Raw genomic sequence first — 17954 nt, forward strand, 5'->3', positions numbered from 1 at the left:
CACGCTTGGACTGGAAGAGTCAATATTATCAAAATGACTATACTAAAAGAAAATCATGGACTTGGAGAATAGATTCGTGGTTGCCAACGGGGAGAGGGAGGGAGCAGGATGGAATGGGAACTTGCGGTTAATAGATGGAGACTATTGCCTTTGGAATGGAAAAGCAATGACATCCTGCTGTGTAGCACTGGGAACTATATCTAGTCACTTATGATGGAGCATGATAATATGAGAAAAAAGAATCTATCCATGTAAGTGTAACTGGGTCACCATACTGTACATAAGAAAATTGTAAACCAAGTATAATAAAAAAAATTAAAATTATATATATATAAAAAATGACTATACTACCCAAGGCAATCTACAGATTCAATGCAATCCCTATCAAAGTACCAAAGACATTTTTCACAGAACTAGAACGAAATATCCAAAATATCTTTTTTTTTCTTTTTTTGGTCTTTTTGCCTTTTTCTAGGGCCACTCCCACAGCATATGGAGGTTCCCAGGCTAGGGGCCTAACCAGAGCTGCAGCCGCCAGCCTACACCTGAACCACAGCAACGTGGGATCCAAGCCGCATCTGCAACCTACACCACAGCTCACGGCAACGCCGGATCCTCAACCCACTGAGCAAGGCCAGGGATCCAACCCACAACCTCATGGTTCCTAGTCGGATTCGTCAACCACTGCGCCACAAAGGGAACTCCTAGAACAAAATATCTTAAAGGTTGTTTGGAAGCACAAAAGACCCAGAATAGCCAAAGCCATCCTGAGAAAGAAAAATGGAGCTGGAGGAATCAGGCTCCCTGACTTCAGACTATACAACAAAGCTACAGTGATCAAAACTGCATGGTACTGGCACAAAGAGAGAAATATAGAATAGTGGAACAGGAGAGAAAGCCCAGAATTAAACCCACACACGTACATACAGTCAACTAATCTATGACAAAGGAGGCAAGAATATACAATGGAGAAAAGACAGTCCCTTCAATAAGTGGTGCTGGGAAAACTGGACAGCCACATGTAAAAGAATGAAATTAGAATACTTCCTAACACCATACACAAAAATAAACTCAAAATGGATTAAAGACCTAAATATACTAAAGACCGGATACTATTAAACTCTGAGAGGAAAACATAGGCCACACACTCTGCTCCGACATAAATGACAGCAACATCTTCTCAGATTCACCTCCTAATGACAATAAAAACAAAAATAAACAAATGGGACTTAATTAAACTTAAAAGTTTCTGCACAGCAAAGGAAACCCTAAAGGAAAAAAAAGACGACCCACAGAATGGGAGAAAATATTTGCAAATGAAGCAACTGACAAGGGATTAATCTCTAAAATTTATAAACACCTCCTGCAGCTCAATACCAAAAAAATAAACAACCCCATCAAAAAATGGGCAGAAGATCTAAACAGACAATTCTCCAAAGAAGACATAAAGATGGCCAAAAAAACACATGAAAGGATGTTCAACATCACTAATTATTAGAGAAATGCAAATCAAAACCACTATGAAGTACCACCTTACACCGGCCAGAATGGCCATCATCAAAAAGTCTACAAAAAATAAATGCTAGAGAGGGTGTGGAGAAAAGGGAACCCTAGTACACTGTCAGTGGAAATGTAAATTGGTGCAACCACTGTGGAAAACACTAAGGAAATTCCTCAGAAAACTAAAAATAGAACTACCATCTGATCCAACAATCCCACTCCTGGGCATCTATCCAGAGAAAACCATGACTTGAAAAGATACAATGTACTCCAATGTTCACTATATACAATAGCCAAGACATGGAAACAGTGTAAATGCCCATGGACAGAGGGTGGATAAAGAAGATGTGGTACATTTACACAATGGAACATTACCATTAAAAGGAAAGAAATAACAGCATTTACAGCAACATGGATGGGCCTAGAAATTATCATGCTAAGTGAAGTTTGTCAGACAGTGAGACACCAACATCATATGCTATCACTAACATGTGGAATCTAAAAAAAGGACACAATGAACTGCTTTGTAGAACAGATACTGACTCACAGACTTTGAAAATCTTATGGTTTCCAAATGAGACAGGTTGGGGGGGTGAGGGGATGCACCTGGGGTTTGGGATGCAAATGCTATAAAAGTGGGTTGTGAAGATCATTGTACAAGTATAAATGTAATAAAATTCATTCAGTAATTAAAAAAAAGAAATGAAAAATTTTAAAAATTAAAAAATTTTTACATCCACATTTTCCCTCACTAAGCAGTTTTTTTCTTTTTTTTTTTTTGCTTTTCTTTTCTTTTCTTTTTTTTTTTTTTTTTTGCTTTTTAGGGCCACACCTGTGGAAGTTCCCAGGCCAGGGCTCAAATCAGAGCTGCAGACCATAGCCACAGCAACAATGGATCCCAGCCACGTCTTCGACCTACGCCACGGCTCAGGGCAACACCAGATCTCCAACCCACTGAGCAAGGCCAGGAATCAAACCCTCATCCTCACAGATACTAGTCAGATTCGTTTTCACTGTGCCACAACAGGAACTTCAATAAGTGTTCTTTTACGATCAATAAAAAGATAAGTAAGGGGATGATAAATAAGGGAAACAGATATGATTTGTGCTGTCAAGGACAAATAGTTTAAAATTAGCCAAGACATGTTTATTGGAATGTATGACTAGCAAATAAAGGTGTACACCTGCAAACTTAAAATAATATCAAGTTAAAAATAAGACAACTTTAGAATCCTGCTAAATATCCATTTAGTTTTTTGTATTCACTGTATCATTTTTAATTAATGTTAAATTACATTTGTGTGTGTGTGTGTGTGTGTGTGTGTGTGTGTGTGTGTGTTAGGCTCTGATGGAAAAAACTAGCAAATTCATTGTTTTACTAATTCTAATCTTTTTGTTTTAAATATCTCTTAAGAAGCTCCCACTGTGGTTCAGCGGGTTACGAACTCAACACAGTGACCATAATGATGTGGCCTCACTCAGTGAGTTAAGGATCCAGTGTTTCCGAAAGCTGTGGCACAGTTTCCAGATCATGGTCTTTTTATTTTTTTTGGCTGCCCCTCAGCATATGGAGTTCCCGGGCCAGGGATCAGATCCCAGCCACAGATGCAACCTAAGCTGCAGCTGTGGCAACTGCAGATCCTTACCAGGCCAGGGACCAAACCTGTTTCCCACCACTCCCAAGATGCTGCCAACCCCACTGTGCCACAGCAGGAACTCCCAGATCATAGTCTTTAATACCACTTTCCCCTAAAGGAACCAGAGCTATTGGGATAAGCAATGTAAAAAATGATTATGAAACATTTTCACATCAGAAAACAAGAGATCTATCAAGTATTACCAGGGTCATGTCAAAAGGATTTTAACATTTCAAGTTGAAGGGGTTTCCAACAACCCAAAATAAGACAATTTGTAAATAAGAATAACTGTCAATGGAACAAAAGACTTGATATAGGTTTACACAGTAAGTTTATGAAGATCCAGCAGTTGTCATGGCTCAGTGGTAAGAAACCCAACTAGTATCCCTGAGGACATGGGTTCAATCACTGGCCTTGCTCAGTGGGTTAAGGATCTGGTATTGCTGAGGCTGTGGCATTGGCCAGCAGCTACAGCTCCAATTTGACCCCTAGCCGGGGAACTTCCATCTGCCGCAGGTGTGGCCCTAAAAACACAAACAACAACAACATCTAAAAACATACACCAAAGCAAAAGAGTAACAATGTTTAATCCTACCTGAAAAAGATCCAAAAGAGGCTTCCAAGAGAGCATTAAGACTGCTGCTCTGTTGATAGTTTTGGGAATTTCAGAATAAAACAGTGTATTTTCTCTGTTCTCACCAGACATAGCTATAAAAGAAAACAATCATTTTTTTGTCATTTTAGAAATGGCAATCTACAGCATAGTAGTAAGTACATAATGCCACCAATATAATACAAAATTTTGCTCTCCATGGGACCTATAACAAACATTAGCAAGTAAGAAATGCACATGCCATATGTCATGGCAATTTTCTTCAATAAAACCTAGGCTTCACAAAAAAATACTCAAGTTCCATTTTGATATTTAAATTTTAGTCCCTCTCAAAACAAAGAAGTGTTTAAGATGATGTACGGACAAGTGTCATTTTTAGTTTTTTACTTTTGAAAATTGTTAGTGTTGTACAGGTTGGCAATAGGCTCACTAGATTCCAAATGGGGGTGCTCTGTGACAACATCAGATTACTAAGCTTCTTCTTTTTACAAATCATTTTAAGTATTTATTTAGAAATATCTATATTACGCATCCCAGATTTACTGTTACACAATTCCTGAGACTACAGTCACCTACCATACCATTCATAATCTTTCAAAATATGATCATATCCTCCATAAGCCCTTTCCTTCTACAAACATTCAACCTACAAATAGGAAAAGCTGGTTCTCATCTATCCTCAGATGAGAGCCATTCCCTACAATCACTTCAGTTGCCCCTCTTGAAGCTTCTCCATGTTACATAATGCCTTCCTTGGCTTCAATTATGATTAATAAAAATTTCCAGAGTTCCCGTCGTGGCGCAGTGGTTAACGAATCCGACTAGGAACCATGAGGTTGCGGGTTCGGTCCCTGCCCTTGCTCAGTGGGTTAACAATCCGGCGTTGCCACGAGCTGTGGTGTAGGTTGCAGACACGGCTCGGATCCCGCGTTGCTGTGGCTGTGGCGTAGGCTGGTGGCTACAGCTCTGATTCAACCCCTTCCATATGCCGCGGGAGCGGCCCAAGAAATAGCAACAACAACAACAACAACAACAAAATTTCCAAAGCATTTTATGCACATACACCAGTTCTCTATAAACATAAAACAGGCTTTTCCCGTTGCTATTTCCTGTTGATACATTGGCCAAAGTATATTAAAATTTTTCAAACAGATTTATATGGAAAAAATTAAAATTCAGATGGATATAAAAGACAAAGCAAATGAAATGGCACTTTTTTTTTTTTTTGGTCTTTTTGCCTCTTCTAGGGCCGCATCCTCAGCATATGAAGGTTCCCAGGTTAGGGGTCTAATGGGAGCTGTAGCCACTGGTCTTCACCACAGCCGCAGCAGCGCAGGATCCAAGCCGCCTCTGCAACCCACACCACAGCTCATGGCAACACCGGATCCTTAACCCACTGAGCAAGGCCAGGGATTGAACCCACAACTCATGGTTCCTAGACAGATTCGTTAGCCACTGAGCCATGACAGGAACTCTGAAATGGCACTTTTTGAATAGCTCAACATCTTAAAGACTGTCAATTTCCCCTAACTTCATCTATAAATATAATGTAATTCCAAAACAATTAAGATTGGGAGAAAGGAGCTTTACAAGCTTATTTTATTTATTTTTAGCTGCATCTGCAGCAGGTGAAAATTCCCAGGCCTGAGCCACAGCAACGAAAACACCAGGTCCTTAATCCATTATGCCACTGGGAAGCTCCTATAAGCTAATTTTAAGTGCTTACAGAAAAACATGCAAACAAAAATAGTCAAAATACAACCACTATGGAAAACAGTACGAAGGTACCTTAGAAAACTATACATAGAACTACCATATGACTCTTGGGCATATATCCACACAAAGCTTTCCTTGAAAAAGACACATGTACCCGCATGTTCACTGCAGCACTATTCACAATAGCCAAGACATGGAAACAACCTAAATGTCCATCAACAGATGAATAGATTAAGAAGATGTGGTATACATACACAATGGGATATTACTCAGCCACAAAAAAAGATCAAAATAATGCCATCTGCAGCAACATGGATGGAACTAGAGACTCTCCTACTAAGTGAAGTAAGTCAGAGAGAAAGACAAATACCATATTATATCACTTTTAGCTGGAATCTTAAATAGGGCACATATGAACCTTTCCACAGAAAGAAATGTAGGGACTTGGAGAACAGACTTGTGGTTGCCAAGGGGGAGTGGGAGGGAGTGGGATGGATTGGGAACCTGGGGTTAATAGATGTAAACTATTGCCTCTGGAATGGATAAGCACTGTATAGCACTGGGAACCATCTCTAGTCACTTAAGATGGAGCATGATGTGAGAAAAAAGAACATACATATGTATGTGTGACTGAGTCATCGTGCTGTACAACAGAAAATTGACAGAACACTGTAAATCAGCTTTAAGGGAAAAAATAAAAATCATTAGAAAACAGTCAAGAAAAGCATGAAAAAGAGTGATGAAGGGTGACTAGTGCTATCAAACAGTAAAACATCTAAAACTATGATAATTAATGCAATATAGCATTGGTACTTGATTTAATAGACAGAACAATAGAATAAAATAAAATCCAAAGTATATAAGGATTTTTCAAAATATAATTTGGAGAAATCTTTTCTAGATATGATACAACACCACATAAAAGTAGAAATTTAACTACCAAAAAGATTCACAAATTTCTATATGGCATAAGGCACTAAAGGCAAAAGACAAATTAAACCTCAGGCAAAAATGCTAGGAGTTAATTCCCTTATTGTACCAAAAAAAAAAAAAAAGTTTTACATCTATAAAGGTACACACAACCCAATTAAAAAAAAAAAAAGACAATTACAAACAGATCAGACACAGAAAAGGAAAGACAAATGTTTTATAAATATGTGAAAGGATGCTCAACCTCACTCATAAGAGAAATAGGAATTAAAACTATATTGGAGTTCCCACTGCAGTGCGATGGGATCGGTGGTGTCTTTGCAGAGCCAAGACACAGGTTGATCCCCAGTTGGGCACAGTGGGTTAAAGGAACCCACATTGCTGCAGCAGCAGTGTAGGCTGCCACTGTGGCTCAGATCTGATTCCCCAGGAATGCCATTCATCATGGGGCGGCCAAAAAAAAAGACAAAATGGGTCCTAATTAAACTTAAAAGCTTTTGCATGGCAAAGAAAACCATTACAAAATGAAAAGATAACCCTCAGAATGGGAGAAAATCATTGCAAAGGAAGTGACTTACAAGTGATTAATCTCCAAAATATACAAATATCTCAGGCAGCTTTATCGCCAAAAAACAAACAATCCAATTAAAAAATAGGCAGAAGATCTAAATAGACATTTCTGCAAAGACAGATGGCCAAAAAACACATGAAAAGATGCTCAACATCATTATTTATTAGAGAAATACAAATCAAAACTAAAATGAGGTATCAACTCACACCAGTCAGAATGGCCACCACCAATTAATGCTGGAGAGGGGTGGAAAAAAGGGAACCCTCCTACACTGCTGGTGGAAATGTAAACTGGTGCAACCATTATAAGAAGAGTACAGAGGTTCTTTGAGAAACAAAAAATAGAACTACTATATGATCCAGCAATCCCACTCCTAGGCATGCATCTGAAGGAAATCATAATTCAAAGAGATAGATGCACACCAATGTTCACTGTAGCACTATTTATGATAGCCAAGACATGGAAGCAACTTAAATGTCCATTAATAGATGAATGGATAAAGAAGATATGGTATATAAAAACAATGGAATATTACTCAGCTATAAAAAATGAGATAATGCCAGTTGCAGCAACATGGATGGACCTACAGATTATCAAACTGAGTTAAGTCAGAAAAAAACAAATATATATGAAATCACTAACATGCGGAATCTAATAAAAAACGATACAAAAGAACTTACTCCCAAAATAGAAAGTCTCAAAGACTTCAAACTTATGGTTACCAAAGGGGAAATGTTGGGAGGAAGGGGTAAATTAGAAGTTTGGGATTACTATGTACACACTACTATATATAAAATAGATAAATAGGAGTTCCCGTAGTGGTGCAGGAGAAACAAATCCAACTAGGAACCATGAGGTTGAGGGTTCGATCCCTGCCTTGCTCAGTGGGTTAAGGATCCAGCATTGCCATGAGCTGTGGTGTAGGTCGCAGATGCAGGTAGGATCTGGTGTTGCTGTGACTGTGGTGTAGGCCGGCAGCAACAGCTCTGATTATAGACTCCTAGCCTAGGAACCTCCATATGCCGTGGGTATGGCCCTAAAAAGACAAAAGACAAAAAAATAAAATAGATAAATAACAAGGATCTACTCTATAGCACAGGGAAATCTACTCAATACCATATAATAACCTGCATGAGAAAAGAATCTAAAAAAAGGATACATGTATAACTGATTCCCTTTGTTGTATACCTGAAACTAACACAACACTGTAAGTCAATTATACCCCAATAAAATTTTCTAAAAACTTTAAAACTATAATGAAATGGGATACAATGTACATGATGCCTTATAATTGATAATACTGTATTATTGCAAATTTGAAAGTTGTTAAGAGAGTAAATCTTAAAAGTTCTCATCACAAGAAAAAAATTTTATTTTTTATTAAATATGTATGATGACTGGTGTCAACAAGACTGTGGCAGTCATTTCACAATGTATCTGGCTGGACCTGGTGTTGCTGTGGCTGTGGTATAAGCCACCAGCTACAGCTCTGATTTGACCCCTAGCCTGGGAACCTCCATATGCCAAGGGTGCAGCCCTAAACAGACAAAAGACAAAAAAAAAAAAAAAGGTAAAATCTCTAACCTCAACGGAGGAGCAATTTGGCAATATCAATAAAAACTCAGAATATATACACATTGTATCTTTGGAGTTAGTCTAATAAGTAAATTCACACATGTACAAAATAATCCAATACAGTGATACTTGCTGCTTCATTTTTTTATAACAGCAAATTTGAAAAACCTAAATGCCGATTATTAGGCATGGTTTAGTAAAATATGGCACAATTATATAAAGGAATACTCTGAAGTTGCTTTTTAAAAAAAAAGAGTATTTAATTTCTTATGTGGACTCATGCTGAGAATCTCTTTAAAAAACAAAATAAGGGAGTTCCCATTGTGGCACAGCGGAAAGGAATCCAACTAGGAACCATGAGGTTGAGTGTTCGATCCCTGGCCTCACTCAGTGGGTTAAGGATCTGGCACTGCCATGAGCTGTGGTGTAGGTTGAAGGTGTGGCTTGGATCTGGTGTTGCTATGCTGTGGTGTAAACTGGCAGCTATAGCTCCGATTCGACCCCTAGCCTGGGAACCTCCATACGCCGCAGGTGTGGCCCTAAATATCAAAAACAAAAACAAAAAAAAATAAGGAAGTTCCTGTTGTGGCTTAGCGGGTTGAGAACCCAACATAGCATCCATGAGGATGCGGATAGAATCCCTGGCCTCACTCAGTGAGTTAAGGATCCAGTGTTGCCACCAGCTGCTGTGTAGGTCAGAGATAAGGCTTGGATCTGCTGTTGCCATGGCTGTGGCTTGGACTGGCAGCTGTAACACTGATTTGACCCCTAGCTTGGGAACTTCTACATACCGAAGGTGTGGCTCTAAAAAAAACAAAACCGGAGTTCCCATGTGTCTCAGCGGTTAGTGAACCCAACTAGCATCCATGAGGACTCAGGTTCGATCCCTGGCCTCACTCAGTGGGTTAAGGATCTGGCGTTGCCCTGAGCCGTGGTGTAGGTCACAGACGTGGCTTGGATCCTAAGTTGCTGTGGCTCTGGCATGGGCCAGTGGCTACAGCTCCCAATTGGACCCCAAACCTGGGAAACTCCGTATGTCACGGGTGTGGCCCTAAAAAGACAAACAAACAACATTTCAAACAGTTGTGGAAGAGGGGAGGATAACTATTTTTAAAAACTTAATTAAAAAGGCACGATAGGAAGTCAGTGCCCTCACACAGTCTCTAGCTATTTCACCATTCCTTTTCTACCTTCCAGTGTTCCCACCTCTCTCACATCCTTTTCTCCCTCACTCTACCAACAAAATATTCATTCCCTTAAGGCTCTGGCTCCGGAAAATAAACTAGCATGACTATGGGAAGGACACTCCAAAATTTATGGGCTTGTAATTCCATTTCAACTACTGCACTGGGAGTGAAATCCCTTTCTTTATGCAGTTTTAATGGTAATTCATAATCGTTTTGTGAGACATTTGCTTATAGTAAAAAATTATGGACTATACTAGAGTTGTAATTTTAAAATATGATAATAAATATAAGGCTTCCTCTCCTCCCCCAATTTTTTCCTCTCTTCCAACCAAACTGGCTGATTTAGTAATCATGGATGGGTTTTCTTTTCCTTTTCTTCCCCCCCCCCCACACTTTTTATGGCTATACTTGCAGCATCTGGAAGTTCCTAGGCCGGGGGTCAAACTGGAACTGCAGCAGAGGCCTACACCACAGCCAAGGCAATTTTGGATCCAAGGCGAATCTGCAACCTATGTCACAGATGGCAGTAACGCTGGATCCTTAACCCACCAAGTGAGGCCAGGGATTGAACCTGCATCCTCATGTAGACAGTTTCAGGTGCTTAACCTGCTGAGCCACAACAGGAACTTCTGGCCCTTAGGACTTAAGTTAATAATAATACAAATAATACTTACCAGTTTCTGAGTGCCAGGCAATATAACTATAATTTACAACTATTACTTCTTTTTTTTGTCTTTTCAGGGTCATACCTGCGGCATATGGAGGTTCCCAGGCTAGGGGTCGAATTGGAGCTACAGCTGCCAGCCTACACCACAACCATAGCAACGAGGGATCCGAGCCTCGTCTGTGACCTACACCACAGCTCACGGCAATGCCAGATCCTTAACTCACTGAGTGAGACCAGGGATCGAACACACAACCTCATGGTTCCTAGTCAGGTTCATTTCTGCTGCGCCACGATGGGAACTTCACAACTATTATTTCTAATCCTAAAAATAACACTGTAATGCAGACAGTTGCTTGGAGGATAGGAATGGGATTTACAAATAATTTTTTTCTTTCCCTTTCTAGGTTTCCTTGTTCAAACTAACCATAGTAAAACTTTGGTTGTACAAGAAGAGTATTGTGTTTATTAATATTTAAGTTTAGAAATGTTTTCATGTAAAATGTGTAATACTTAAGATAATCCTATAAGATAGATATTAATCCTCATTTTTTAACAGATGAGGAAATTGAGACCCACAGGGTAAATCAGTTAGCCTTGAAGCTTATACTAGAGCCCAGGCTTCTGATTCCAAGGCTTGTGATTCTTTATCCACAACCTTGTGTCTATATATGTGGTAGAGTACTCGTTTCTTTGAATACTAATCTGTGTCTAGGCATGCTAGTTGCTCAGGATTTATTACTTATTCCTTTTACCATAGTATCTTAGTAAAGCATTTAAGATTATAAACAAAGAAACAAAATAATCAATCAGTGGTATAACATATTTAATGTAGGAGCTCACATCGTGGTTCAGCGTAAACTTATCTGACTAGCATCCATGAGAAGGAAGGTTCAATCCCTGGCCTTGCTCAGTTGGTTAAGGATCTGACGTTGCCGTGAGCTGTGGTGTAGGTTGCAGACGCAGCTCAGATCCCTTGCTACTATGGCTGTGGAAGAGAACGGCGGCTACAGCTCCGATTAGACCCCTAGCCTGGGAACCTCCATATGTCATGGGTGCGGCCCTAAAAAGACTAATACTAATAATAATAATAAAAATAATATATTTAATGTAGATAGACCTTAAATCTGGAGTGAATGAGGAGGAGGAGACTGAAACTAGCCTTGGTTTAAAAAACTGAAAGCAGGAGTTCCCGTCGTGGCGCAGTGGTTAACGAATCCGACTAGGAACCATGAGGTTGCGGGTTCGGTCCCTGCCCTTGCTCAGTGGGTTGACGATCCGGCGTTGTCGTGAGCTGTGGTGTAGGTTGCAGACGCGGCTCGGATCCCGCGTTGCTGTGGCTCTGGTGTAGGCCGGTGGCTACAGCTCCGATTGGACCCCTAGCCTGGGAACCTCCATATGCTGCGGGAGCGGCCCAAGAAATAGCAAAAAGCCAAAAAATAATAATAATAATAATAATAATAATAAAAATAAAAAACTGAAAGCAGCTTCTGTTAAGATGTGCAACAAACTATTGATTTTATTATTTGTGTTCCTAATCTGACCACTCCTAAGAAAAGTCATTTTGAACTAGCTTTAGGAAGAAGTAATACTAGCATCTTTAACTTTGACTCTGAAAGTAAGATCATGATCGATTCATGATTTGTGACCTGCAAAAAAAAGAATAAAGTTAATGGGACAAAACAAAATTAGAACAGCACCAAAACTCAAGTTCTTCAAATCACTTTTTTTCCCCTTAATGGAACTATTACTGATTCACTTATTCACCAAAATCTGAGTGCCAATTGCATCTAGCCTCTAAGTCTGAGTTAAGAAAGAATTTCGGGAGGAGTTCCTGTTGTGGCTCAGCAGAAATGAATCCGACTAGGAACCATGAGGTTGCAGGTTCGACTCCTGGCCTTGCTCAGTGGGTTGGGTATCCGACATTGCCCTGAGCTGTGGTGTAGGTCACAGACTCGGCTCAGATCTGGCGTTGCTGTGGCTGTGGTGTAGGCCAGCAGCTACAGCTCCAATTCCACTCCTAGCCTGGGAACCTCCAGATGCCATGAATGCGGCCCTATTAAAAAAAAAAAAAAAAGAAAGAAAGAATTTCCTTTCAGGAGCTGTGACTTCATACTCACCAAGGTAATAGATCCTGTCTGAATGAGGCCCATCTGGATCGTTTCTCTTCACAAACATAAAATCATGTGGTGCCTTAGCCATCATGTATCCATGATATTTTCTGGTATCAGCAAGCAGCTTTTTAAGCTGACTCCAAGAATATCGCTCAACATAAAATGGCTCCAATTTAGGCCGATCCTGTGATTCAATATTCTCCTCACACTCTGCAGTTTCAAAGATCTCAACACCCAGCTGTTCTGTTTCCATCGCTGCTGCCATGGTGCATTTTCCTAGGAAAGCAAGGCACATGAAGTTCACAGGTCTGCCTTCTCTTATATTAATCAGAATGTCTGATAGTCAACATGCCCCCCCCCAAAAAAGAGGGAAAAAAATGCTCTTCAGTACAGTTGCAATGAAACCTAGAAAGAAAAGCAATAGCTCCCCCATCTCTATGTTCAGTTTAAAAATGAGATTTTTTTTTTTTTAATTGAGGTCATCTCTATTTCACAGAGACTACAAATCCCTTTGGGAACTTTTATAAAAGTCTCTCCTGAAGTATCTCTTGCCAAAATTCCTTTTTCTTTCCCACACTAGAAGGAAACAGGCCATATGCCAATTGGCTGCTATTCTCCTTCCAGGAGCCTGTCAAGAGTGTAGCTAAATGTGCTAAGGGAACTAAGTGTTTTTGCACTTAAAAAAGGCAACACTTTGGATAAAGGCGGCCTCTTCAGCTAACAGAAATAACCACAGCCCTTTAGGACAGTAATAAAATTGTTGCAAACAATATACTTGTACTAACCTTCCTAGGGCACTTACCCAAGATAACATAAACACTGTTTCTTTTTCAGTGGGACCCCAAACAACAAAAGACCTGACTGGTACATTTTTCTTGTCTTTTGCTCTTGCCTAGACCCTTATTACAAATAATACAAGTTTTACTCCATGATACAATGAGAGGGAAAAAAAAAAAAAAAAAGGTACGATCTCCAAGTGGCTTTAGTTGAAGTAGTTTACGGAGAAAACATTTAATGTTTGCACTATCAATATTTTGATAAAAGTCTGAACCCAATTTACCAGTTTAATCCCAAAACAATGTTAACATTTCATCTACTAATGATGTTCCAGAAGAGGATTATTTTTCCTTTCTCTATTTCAATATTCAAATATAACAGGTGCAAAGTATCAGAAAAAATAACAAGAGGTGTTATCATAAGTCATTGTATAATATTCTGACATGCATCAGTCATAACACTACTAAAAAGGAGCAACATAAACAAAAATTGTGGGATAACCTGCTCTTTTTGAACTAATAAATGTCAAAAACATGTGGATTTAGGAGTTCCCGTCGTGGCGCAGTGGTGAACGAATCCGACTAGGAACCATGAGGTTGCGGGTTCAGTCCCTGCCCTTGCTCAGTGGGTTAACGATCCGGCGTTGCTGTGAGCTGTGGTGTAGGTTGCAGACGCGGCTCGGATCCCGAGTTGCTGTGGCTGTGGCGTAGGCCGGTGGCTACAGCTCCGATTCAACCCCTAGCCTGGGAACCTCTATATGCCGCGGGAGCGGCCCAAGAAATAGCAACAATAACAACAAAAAGACAAAAAAAAAATGTGGACTTGGGAGATAAACTAGACTGCCTTTGTGTAACCAATTCACATAATTATTAACTATTTCTATGAAAAAATCAATACATGGTTGTATATTTAATACGATGTACTTTTTTAAGCTTAATTTTGCAGATTAAGAAGAGTTTGTGGTAAAAACTACCAACCACATGTAGGTCGCAGACACGGCTCGGATCCTGCATTGCTGTGGCTGTGGCGTAGGCCGGCAGCTACAGCTCCAATTTGACCCCTAGCCTGGGAACCTCCATATGCTGCAGGTGTGGCCCTAAAAAAGACACATGGGGGAGTTCCCATCGTGGTGCACTGGTTAACGAATCCGACTAGGAACCATGAGGTTGAGATTTCGATCTCTGGCCTTGCTCAGTGGGTTAAGGATCCCAAGTTGACATGAGCTGAGGTGTAGGTTGCAGACGTGGCTCGGATCCCGCTTTGCTGTGGTTCTGGCGTAGGCTGGCAACTACAGCTCTGATTAGACCCCTAGCCTGGGAACTTCCATATGCCGCGGGAGCAGCCCAAGAAATGGCAAAAAGACAAAAAAAAAAAAGGCACATGGGGTTTGAATTAGTCTTATCAGGTGTGCTGTATGGCATGTGAAATAAACACAACTGTGGCCAGGATATTGTGTCTTTTTTCAAGCATAAGTGACCTATATTACCATTTTCAATGTAACAATAGCAAAAGCAGCCAGAAAACCCATTGGAGAGTTCTACAAGTACACAATCTGTAGCGCATTTACCTCCAATGATTAAACTGCAAAGAGCTCAACAAAGAAAAAGTCATTTAGCTCAACTACTATTCAGCACACTGATATTAAGTAGCAGTATATGACAGTAGTGGTGGTTTGCCCATCTAAAAGCTGGTAAAAGTCTGCTTTCTATGACATATATTAGTGGTTCTAGTCCCATTCCTAATAGAGTGAGGGACAGGTGAAAGAAGATATACAAACTGGGCTCATTTTTCTCAACTCCCCTTGTGTTAAGTTCGGAACTTCACCCCCAAACAACTGCTGGAAACAACAGAGATGGGGATAGAACAGGAAAGCTCAGCACAGACTTCCCAAAGCTTACTGCTCAGCTTCTTGAGTCATCATTAACTTGACACCTTGCACTTAAGCAAAACCATCTAGTATTCCTAAATTGCACTAGGTCCCTGGACTGTTTCTCTCCCCCCACCTCACACACATTTTACAGCTCAAATGACACTATTCCTCTGTATTTTCTGACAAATGTACATCCTACATTTCCCTGGGATAGATCTGATATTGCATAATTTTAATAATTTACATGTGTAACTAAATGAGTTAATTTCCAGATTTTCATACCAATTTATATACAAATGCATTCTCAAAACATGTGACTCGCGTTTTCTAATTTTAAAAATTAGAAGAGGTCAGTACACATTCTCAGCACAGTGTATATACATCACTACCCCACCTACCTCTTAATTTAAGGGTCTTCCCTGGTGCCTACCTGATTGTATTTTCATCTGCTCAGATCTCTTCCACATTCAAAGAGATCTTTCTCAAGTGACTCAACTTCAAGCACAGATCCCTCTGCTCATCCTGTTCTCTTCTCAGAGGAGTCTTTCTTTTTCTCACCATCCAATCCTGCTCACCAGGATAATGAAATAAGATAAAAGGCTGTTGATCATTATTAAAATGGATCACATATGGCCCAAAAGATTTAAACCTAAAGTCTCAAATAGTGCTTAAAATTAATGCAGAAACATTCTTTTTGGTATAATATAAATGCCTGAATTACTCTGTATCTGCATTTTAATTATAAAATTATAAAGTTACTTCATTTCAGAAATATATACACCAATTTACTCAAAAGAATATGCATTAGTAGTGTATATCCTGACATCCATATATTAAGAGGAAAATTATGGAAGAAATTTAAAAAGAATAAAAGGCATACATATGTGAGGTTACTCAGTGGCTATTGCAAATTCTCAAAAATTACTAATGATTAATAATAAAATTTATTTCTATGTGCCCACTGTTTTATTTTGCAGAATATATATTTCACTGGTTGGAGATAGACTCAGTAGAATAACCAATAAGAATTATAGAACTGGCCATTTTTGTAAAAAAAAATTAACTTGGAAATAATATGCTTTTCACAAGATAAAGTATTATCTCTTCAGTGCATTCCATTTTTGCGTCTTCCTTTTTCACGTGTATCTGAAAATAACTGAATTAGGGAACTTCCCTGGTAATGCAAGTGTTAAGTTTGTTGAAATTCTGGTTTAGAAAAAGGGGGAAAAAAAAAACAGGATCTGTGATTACACCTGTAACTTTGTTATCAGTTTTAATTCTGGGCGTTCCTAGCCCAAACAGGTGATGGAGGGAAATGTGATGAGAAAAGTCCGGCGCTAAATGGAGGGAAAAAAAGTTGTGCTTAACACAGCACCAACGGACTAAGGTGTCAAGGCATCTTCCCACGCGCTAAGCCTCTCATTCAGAGAAGAGCATGTCAGGTTAGAAAATATCTTCAAGAGTCTTAAATTTGAACCCATTCAAGTGTCACGCCTTAATTTTTAATCCCGGGGCCATTTTGAACACTTAACATATCCCACCCCTCATTGAAGCCTAGCTATTTCATTTGTCAGGATCCACAGCGAGCTGAAAGGTTCATTATCACAAAGTGGACAAAGATGTTGAAAGCTAAAATGAGAATGAAGAGGAAAAGTGTAACAGAGAATGTTGAGAAGGGGGTGTGAGGGAGATGCCTAGTCTTAGAGGAAAAGTGTGTGAGGGGAGAGGTTTGAAAAAGGAAAGGAAAGTACCTATCCTGCCCCAGGAGGGTAAAACAGAATGAGAAGGGGCCAGTGAACAAGGAAGGACTCGACCTAGAGTGGGGCGGCAGAAAGAATATCAGCTGGGAAAAGAGAAAATCTCAGTTCGAATCCGATCTGCCACAGTCGGACTTTAGGCAAACCCTTTGGCCTCTGTGGGATTCCATTTCTCATCTGTAAGACCGGACAATACCCGGCTCCCAACCCCGGCTAGACTCAATTAAGATAACGGACATGGAAGTCCGGAGGCCAGCAGCCAGCGCTCAAGGGACGCTCGGTGGACGTTGGCTGACTCGGAATCTGAGAGCCTCGGCTTCCTCTTCCGGCAAGTAGGGCCCCGCCACCGGCTGTGGCCCGAGCTTGGCGGCGCGCCGGGTAAGCCGCAGAGAGGGCTAACCGGGGGGACGCGCCAGGCCGCTCCTTGGTGAGGCGGAGAGGCCCGAGTGGGCTGGGACGCAGGCCTCCCGGGCTAAGGAGAAGGAGAGGGGGCGGATACTGCACCTTCCCCCCCCCGGCCCCGCCCGGACCGTCCCGACGCGCGCTACGGAGCGGGCCTGCGCCGCTTCATGCCGCGCCGCCTCCACTCCCAACCGGGCTGAAGCGGCTTCCTTGGCGACGGCGCCGGCGGCAACCCAAGCGGTGAACACGGCACTTAAGGGCGGCGGCGGTAGCGGCTGCAGCGGCGGCTGCAGCACTTCCGGTTTCTTGTGAGCCGCCCTCCGACCAGGGAAGGCGCAACGAGGCCAAGAAGGGCACCGCTCTCTGCTAGGTGGGAGGGGGTCCTTTACGACAGTGCCGTCTGGTGGCTGGAGGAGCGAAAGAGACGCGAGGAGACTGGGCCGGGGTTGGGGACAGAGGAAATCGAAAAAGAGGCCTCGATTTGCTGGAAGTCGCAGGACGAATTGTGGCGCGTCTCTACTCATCTTTTTTTTTTTTCATTCAACAAATATATATTAAGTACCTTCTATGTGCCAGGCAGTTATAGACGCTGAGATTAGAATGGGAAGCAAGCCAGACAAAAATCCCAGCCCCATGACATG

The 17954-nt window shown here is 40.9% G+C and overlaps 1 protein-coding gene across 4 annotated transcripts in view; it reads right to left on the reverse strand.

Moving 5' to 3' along the window:
• DPP8 (dipeptidyl peptidase 8) overlaps window positions 1-17624 on the reverse strand; it is a 68391-nt gene extending 50767 nt beyond the window's left edge. For 3 of the 4 annotated variants that reach the window (XR_007133150.1, XM_047767101.1, XM_047767102.1), the window contains exons 1-3: window positions 15585-17624; window positions 12514-12783; window positions 3733-3845 (exon numbers count right to left, since the gene is read on the reverse strand). Coding sequence is in view for 3 of the 4 variants with exons in the window: in XM_047767101.1 (XP_047623057.1) it covers window positions 3733-3845; window positions 12514-12783; window positions 15585-15621 (420 nt within the window). In the remaining variant the exon portion in view is untranslated. The remainder of the gene's footprint in view (window positions 1-3732; window positions 3846-12513; window positions 12784-15584) is intronic. The other variant, XM_047767100.1, reaches the window with a different exon arrangement.
• Window positions 17625-17954: the final 330 nt, after the last annotated feature.

The sequence above is a fragment of the Phacochoerus africanus genome, chromosome 2 (genome assembly GCF_016906955.1).
Source record: "Phacochoerus africanus isolate WHEZ1 chromosome 2, ROS_Pafr_v1, whole genome shotgun sequence".
Lineage (NCBI taxonomy): Eukaryota > Metazoa > Chordata > Mammalia > Artiodactyla > Suidae > Phacochoerus > Phacochoerus africanus.